The sequence below is a fragment of the Brassica napus genome, unplaced genomic scaffold, assembly GCF_020379485.1.
Source record: "Brassica napus cultivar Da-Ae unplaced genomic scaffold, Da-Ae ScsIHWf_1220;HRSCAF=1744, whole genome shotgun sequence".
Lineage (NCBI taxonomy): Eukaryota > Viridiplantae > Streptophyta > Magnoliopsida > Brassicales > Brassicaceae > Brassica > Brassica napus.
In genome coordinates this window covers 62807-70672 of record NW_026014642.1, presented here as the reverse complement: position 1 = coordinate 70672, position 7866 = coordinate 62807, and the positions used below count along the sequence as shown (strand labels likewise).

The 7866-nt window shown below is 42.0% G+C and overlaps 1 protein-coding gene across 1 annotated transcript; it reads right to left on the bottom strand.

Annotated features, from left to right (window-relative positions):
• Nucleotides 1-1984: 1984 nt before the first annotated feature.
• Nucleotides 1985-3429, bottom strand: LOC125596510. Its single transcript, XM_048771594.1, has 2 exons — nucleotides 2695-3429; nucleotides 1985-2584 (listed from the first exon to the last, which is right to left on the bottom strand). Exons 1-2 carry the CDS (start codon nucleotides 3427-3429, stop codon nucleotides 1985-1987), a joined length of 1335 nt encoding a protein of 444 aa, XP_048627551.1.
• Between the last annotated feature and the right edge of the window lie 4437 nt (nucleotides 3430-7866).

Genomic DNA, 7866 nt, shown 5'->3' with positions numbered 1-7866 from the left:
GATGTATCACTACGTAAATCGACCGATATGCCATCCCTTTCATCGATCGATAGGTCTTCAGATGTGAGAGATATTTGACCGACGAAAGACGTATCTATGTGTGCAACATTCTCTGTGGGGAAGAAATCATCTATAGGGAGATCATCCTCTATTCTGATCCGGGAAAGATGATCAGCGACTCCATTATCTACTCCTCTCTTATCCTTAATCTCAATGTCAAACTCTTGGAGTAGTAGAATCCAGCGTATGAGTCGAGGTTTAGCATCTTTCTTTTGCATTAAATATTTGATGGCAGCGTGATCAGTGTGAACTATCACTCGTGAGCCAATCAAGTATTGACGGAATTTTTCAAAAGCGTAAACTACAGCTAATAGTTCCTTTTCTGTTGTTGCGTAATTCCGTTGCGCTTCATCAAGTGTGCGGCTGGCGTAGTAAATGGCGTGTAGCTTTTTATCTTTCCTTTGGCCAAAAACTGCTCCAATTGCGAAATCACTCGCACCGCACATGATTTCGAAAGGAAGATTTCAGTCGGGGGCTTGTACGACGGTTTGGCAGTGATAAGGGATTTCTTTAAATCTTCAAAAGCTTTCATGCATTCGGGGGTTAAATCGAATTTAATATCCTTGCATAACAGTTTATTTAGAGGTCTAGCGATTTTGCTGAAGTCCACTATAAATCTCCTGTAAAATCCGGCGTGTCCGAGAAAACTTCGCACGTCTTTAACAGTTTTGGGTGGAGGTAAACTGGTCATTACTTCAATCTTAGCTCTATCTACCTCTATACCAGCAGCGGAAACCTTATGTCCTAACACTATTCCATCGTTAACCATGAAATGGCATTTTTCCCAGTTTAGGACAAGGTTCTTTTCTTCGCATCTTTCCAATACTTTGCATAAATTATCGAGGCAACTCTTAAAATCTGATCCGTAGACTGAAAAGTCATCCATGAATACTTCCATGAAGTCCTCGATCATATCCGTAAAGATCAACATCATGCAACATTGGAAAGTGGCGGGGGCGTTACAAAGACCAAATGGCATTCTGTGATATGCGAAAGTTCCATAGGGGCATGTAAACGTTGTCTTTTCTTGATCATCCGGGTGTATAGGAATTTGGAAAAATCCGGAATATCCATCAAGAAAACAGTAATACTGGTGATTAGCTAATCTCTCCAGCATTTGATCAATAAAGGGAAGGGGAAAATGGTCTTTCCTAGTAGCGGCATTCAATTTCCTATAATCAATACACATCTGATGACCAGTAACGGTACGAGTCGGAATGAGTTCGTCCTTTTCATTCTTCACTATAGTGATACCTCCCTTTTTGGGTACAACATGTACGGGGCTTACCCATTTGCTATCCGAAATAGGGTAAATAACTCCAGCATCAAGGAGTTTGATAATTTCCTTTTTGACTACTTCCTTTAGATTCGGATTTAATCTCCTTTGCTGCTCTATTGACGTTTTAGCGTCATCTTCCAAGTTGATTCGATGCATGCAAAGATCGGGAGAGATTCCAGGAATGTCATCGAGAGAATATCCGATCGCTTTCCTGTACTTGCGCAATTTATTTAGCAATAAAGCAAGTTCTCCACTAGTGAGATTGGCGTTGACGATAACAGGGTAGGACTGGTCATAAAGGTAAGCGTACTTAAGACCGCTGGGTAGAGGTTTTAATTCTACCTTTGGTGCTTTTTCTTTAGACCAATTTGATTGCGAGGGAGGTTGTCCATCGACGGTATCTTGAAGGTATTGATCGATGACAACTTCTGAGTCGTCATTTTCTTCTACGTTTGAAACTTCGATGCTAGCATCCATTAGTCGCATGTAATCGTCTGTCCTATCTGATATGCTTAAAATTCCATTTTCCACGTGGTTAAGGGTGTCTAAGGGATTGTCTGAACACATGTTTATGAAAGAGTCTTTTTCATCCTCAGAAACTTTTTCCACGTAGAAGGCCTGGTCATCTATTAGGGATCGCTTAAATCAGTTTTCCATATCAGAAGTCATCGAGATATCCCCTATGTTCAAATTAATTCGTCCTTCTTTGACGTCAATGATTGCTCCAGCTGTAGCTAGGAATGGCCGACCCAGAATGAGGGGGTCTTTAGGTTCTTGTCTATATTTTAACACAACAAAATCCGTAGGCACGATGCAATCATTAATCTTTATGGGAACATCTTCGAGAATTTCTTCGGGTACCCTGATAGATCTATCAGCTAAAACCAGGGTGATCGGAGTTGGCATAAACTTTTTATATCCTAAAGTTACTGCAACAGAGTAAGGCATAAGGTTCACACTAGAGCCAAGGTCACATAATGATCTAGGAAAACGCGTGTTTTCTATTTTACAATCTAGGACAAAACTACCAGGATCTGGTGTCTTTGTTGGAGTTTCTCCTCTAATCATAGCACTTACTTCTTCTGAAATCATCATCACGCTATGTTCTGCAATTGAGTAGTTTGGAGATGTCATGTCCTTTATATACTTCTTAATCGAAGGTGCTATCTTTATAGCATCACTAAGGGACATCTCAACAGAAATCCTATCTAAGGCCTTCTTGCAGATCGCGTTCTCTAGTGATTTCTTAGTTTGCGTTTTAGGAGAAAAAGGGGTAAAGTTCTATAGACTCTTTCAATTATGGGTTCGGGTTGAGTAGACCGTCGATCGATGGTAGGTCTTTCAGGTCGATCGACGTCAGTTCCGTACTGTCGATCGATTTCGTCCGCAATCTCCGTATCTTCTTCTAATTCTAAGTCTATTGCCTTTTCCTTAGCCTTTTCAGCGGTGGTTTTCCGGTTCTCTTGAGATAGATTTGGGTCAAGATCGTTAAGAAGAATAGGATGAGAGTTGCTTGTGCCGGTTTTGTCAGTGTTGTCAGGTTTTCCAACATCTGTGTTATTCCTCGTATCTGCTGCGAGGTTTTTCCCGCTGCGCAACATTACGGCACTGACTTGACGTCTCGGGTTTAAATCAGTTCTCCCGGGAAGACATCCTGCATCTCTTTTTATAGCAGTTGCAATCTCAGCTACTTGACCTTCTAATTTTTGGATTAGTTCTCCCAAAGAATCTGCTTTCTCCATTAATTCTCCGTAAACCATATTTATTTTTCCGTAAAACTCCGATTTTGTCTTACGGTTGCCAGTAAGAGCTTGTCTGATATTGAACCTCTCTCTTCCGGTACGTGATTTCACAGCAGTGTCATAAGCTTGGGTAAAGCTATCGACGTTAAGCACAGAGTAGGGATCGGAATAGTTTGTTCCTTCATCCAAATAATCATTGGGGTCAGACAAAGCGTTGTCGTCGATCTGGGCTATATCAGATCGGTGTTTGTTTTGAAGAAAGGAATGAAAGGATTTAAGGGAATTCTTAATTTCTATCAAATCAGAATTGTCTTTTGGACTTGTGGAATTTTCTATCTCTTCATCCATCCTTTCATAGGATCTTCCCGTTGTCATATTCTTGATAAGGTGTCTAGCTTCTTCGCGATTCCTAGTGATGAAATTTCCCTCACTCGCTGTATCGAATGTGGTTTTATAGCTCAAGTTAACACCTCCATAAAAGATGTTTAGAAGTTGTGGTTCTGAATAACCATGATGGGGACATTCAAGTTCATAGCCTCTGAATCTTCCCCAGGCATTTTTAAACGATTCGCGTGGACCTTGGCGAAATGTAGAAATTTGCCATTCTTACTTCCCAGTAGCGTTCATCATCGAAAAATTCTCTAAGGAAGGCACTTCTAATCTCTTCCCAACAAGTGAGTGATCCTGCTGCTAAACAGTTTAACCACCTAAGGGCTTCTCCTTCTAGGGAGAATGAGAATAGTTTGCAACGGTCATATTCATCTGGTATTAATTCTTCCAAAGTTTCAATGTGATCTTGTGGGTGCTCTGGAAGGGATCCACGTAATGGGTTTTGACGAACCATACGGTAGTAATCTGTGTTAAACTTAGATTTCTTGGTATCGTCTCCTGGTATTTTGATAGCGGACCTATTGGAATAGGTCCTACCAGGATCAAGGTAGTCTTGTATGGACAAATTTATATCTTCACCTTTAGTTAAGGTGGAATTTTCCTTAACAGGGATTTCAGTCCCCTGTTCAGTTTGGCTAGCTTCATTGCTCGTTTGACCATTTAGTTCAGTTTGGACTACTTTCTCATTAGCGGGCTTGGTAAGAGAAAACTTAACTGCTTCCGGCTGGGCGGCATCATTCGATGTTGGCAGCTCCGTATCGGTCGATTTTTCTGACTCAACGTCGCTCGACGGAAAAGTGTCTCCGTCGATCGATGGTTGGTCGCGCTCTGTGTTCTCCATTCTTTGTGTCTGCCTAATAGATTAAGAAAGAAAACTTTAGCAAGTTTTTCGTAACAAGTCTATACTAAGTTCTAAATATAAATCTAATGGTAATAAGAAAGAGTCCCCGGCAACAGCGCCAAATTTGATATCACTCAAATTACCCTAAAGAGTGTTACTCTCATCAAAAGAGGTTCAGATTTAGTACTTAGGGATCAAATCCACAGAGACTCTAGGATTACTCAACATACTTAAATAATTAGAAATGAAGATAGACTAAGAGGTTTTAATAGTTTTAAAAGCAGTAAATGATAAATCGAAAACAATAGTGAAACGATAGATTGAGTTGAAGTGGTTTCAAGAATGGGAAAGCAGCTATATTCAGGTAAATCTCAGGTATGATGGTTTAGACTAAAGGGTTTGATGGTTTTTGAACTAAACAATGATTTAACCGGATAGGTTATCTTCACTAGATCTCGGATCTCAACTGTCGTATTTTAATCTCGAGAGAGTGTCGATCGATGTGACTTGATGTACATCGACCGATACACCATTATAACAATCGACCGACAGAACGATAGTTGCGTCGATCGATGGTTATTCTAGCGAGCTTTGCGAACGGGTTTAACTTGTTCTCTATCCTTCTCAGACCAACTGTCGTTGCGCCTGAGTTAGTTAGATCACGCAAGTGGGTTCAGGTATTGAGGGGAAACGGTTAGTTGGACTCAATTAATCCTAAGATCTAAAATGAAGGTGATCAATCTCAATTTTAGCATTAAGTTCACAACCAATAAAAGAACAATCAAAACACTTTTTTAATAGTCATATTAGCAGTACATAATTTCAACCATGGTGAGAAACCTAAATCTAACAATTGGTTTACTGAAACATATTCATGAGAGACAAAGTCCTGATGGTGTGAAATAAACTCAAATGAAACATAGAACACAAATAGATAGAGTAATAGAAATAAAGGAGTTCAAGATCTTTTCTGTTTTGCAATTTCAGATCTATCTCTCCCATCTTAAGCTCTTCTAATGGTAGCCAAAATGACCCTTCTCCAAATTAGGTATTTTGCAAGTGTCTCCCCTAAAATGATACAAAACCCTAGTACATATAGCCTGACAGGCGGCTAGGGGCTTAAGTTGCAACTAATAGATCTTATAGGAAATGAAATCTTTTAATTCGCGATCACACCCGTGTGACTAGGCATCGATCGATGCACATCTATGTTTGTCGATCGATGGTAAGTGATTCTGATCGACCGATGTTGCTCTTCAAGCGTCGATCGATTTTCCTTGCGTAAAAGCATTCCAAATTGTCCCAAAAGTATGATTTCCTTCCATTAGGTGAATAAACCTGTAATTGCTTTGAAAAGACTCTAAAACATGATTAATACATCTTAACACTCTTATATACCATGTTTAAAAACAGGTGAAAATCATGGTATATCAGCGGCCATCAAATCAGCAGCTGACCCAGAGGTCGACCCAACACCCTACTCAACCAGCCAAGGCGCCAACCAAGATATATGTGCACTAAAAATGTCATATCTTACAAACCAGGAGGGTTTAAATCACGAGGTTAATTTTTATGGATTATACACTCAAGGAGGAGTCCAGCCCAATTGGAATTGGGCCAAAATATTCACGTAATTATGAAGTTATGAACCAATCTCCAAAACCGATCAAACCAATTCTACACTTGCCTCAATTGGAAGCTAACCGGTTCAATCAGCTTCAAACCAGACATTGGCGACCAGGAGTTCATTTAAACCAATCAGGAGATATTCTAGGAGTCCAGGAGGAGTTCTACAAGTTCATACCATGCAACAGCAACCATTGGATCAGGAGGATCCTCATTTACTCAAACCTGCTTAATTTGGAGCAAACCGACATTAATGCCCAACAGCTCTTTTCTCATCAGATCAGGCACGAGATCAGAACCTATCAAGCACCCAGAAAGATCCCAAGGAAGCTCTCTTATCCATTAAAACCGTCCAGGTTCAAGAAAGATCAGATTCTTTACTTGGAGCCAAAATCCCACAAAAGGCTCCAACGACTAGTTTCCGATTTCCTGCTTAGTTTTGATTTGTTTCCTTTCTTTTCTTTTGTGAACGTTTAGAGTCTTGTATCTGAGCATTATATAAGCTCATTGTCGTCCATTGTAAATGTGGGAACCAAAATTCGCACTGTCGATTTCCGTTTAAATAAGGAAACTAGGAAAACCCTAATTTCCCAGAGGTCCCGGATCTCTGCGAGAGTCAACGACAAGTGACCGAATATATGCGGAAATCATGAAAAGATAACAAACGAGTTTAGAGAAAACAGTAGATCTTATTTCGAGTCCGCGTAAGACCGTTGCGATCATTACAAGAGATCATGAAAGCTTTGGCCGCAAAGGCTGTCAGCGAGTTACTTAGTTCTAGCAGCCTAATAGCTCAAACCTAGTTTAGTCGCAGCTCGATAACGAAAGACGAAATAGATAAAGAAAAGGTTTTTGATTGATTTCGGACTGAACCTTGTTAAAGGCTGCCTACGTACCCCTTTCGAGGATCAAGCCGAACGTAGTTCAATTGATAGAGCTGGACAAGAGATCGAACTGCCTGGGCGAGTTCGTCTAGTAATCGAGTGCCAGTCATAGAAACCGAACTTGTCGAAAATAAGCCTAAAGTTTCTAAGTGCAGAGAATTCCGAATCTGAAAAGCTCCCTCTTCTGCTCCTCGCCTAGGACTCCTTATATACTAGCTCCAAGGTCGGTTTACGCTTTTACTCTTCTGCCCTTAAGCCGTCATAGCATCAAAATGGAGATATTCCATTTTTCCCGATCTTCACAATTATCTTCAAAACTTCCGTATTTATCCGCGGAAACTTGACATTTATCCTTCCTTGTGGGCCAAGCGTAAACCATGCTGTGGTTTACGGGCTTTTGGTTAGGAAAATCATAGGATGGGCCTCGAGTCGGGTTTTAGGTCCCTTTGGGCCGTCTTCCGACTCGACACGTTTACTACGAGTTTTCCGCGGTTTCTAATCCGCTAAATTTGATCGATGAATTAGAATGGCGGGAAACATGGACTGAGCTTGCTACGGTCTTCGGGAGATAGCGTTCGAAGGTTTGACGAGAATGCAAGAACTGGTGTCGTATCGATGTTCGGAAAGGTTCAATCGCTACACAGCGACCGAATTTTGGCTAGAGCCCGGTCGCTTCGTAGCGACCGAGCGGGACGAGCGCTCGGTCGCTACGTAGTGACCGAGTTTGGCTTGGGCTCGGTCGCTACGTAGCGACCGAGCGGGACGAGCGCTCGGTCGCTACGTAGCGACCGAGCTTGGCCGAGCTCAGTCGAGCTCGGTCACTACGTAGCGACCGAGCAGGACGATCGCTCGGTCGCTACGTAGCAACCGAGCTTTGGCTCGAGCTCGGTCGCTACGTAGCGACTGAGCGGGACGAGCGCTCGGTCGCTACGTAGCGACCGAGCGGGACGATCGCTCGGTTGCTACGTAGCGACCGAGCTTGGCTCGAGCTCGGTCGCTACGTAGCGACCGAGCGGGACGGACGCTCGCTCGCTATGTAGCGAC

Coding starts and splice junctions, on each gene's coding strand:
- LOC125596510 (XM_048771594.1), bottom strand. CDS start 3,429: ATGGATGAAGAGATAGAAAATTCCACAAGTCCAAAAGACAATTCTGAT. Junction 2,585..2,694: donor ATCGACAGTACGGAACTGAC/GTCGATCGACCT, acceptor ACGCAAACTAAG/AAATCACTAGAGAACGCGAT.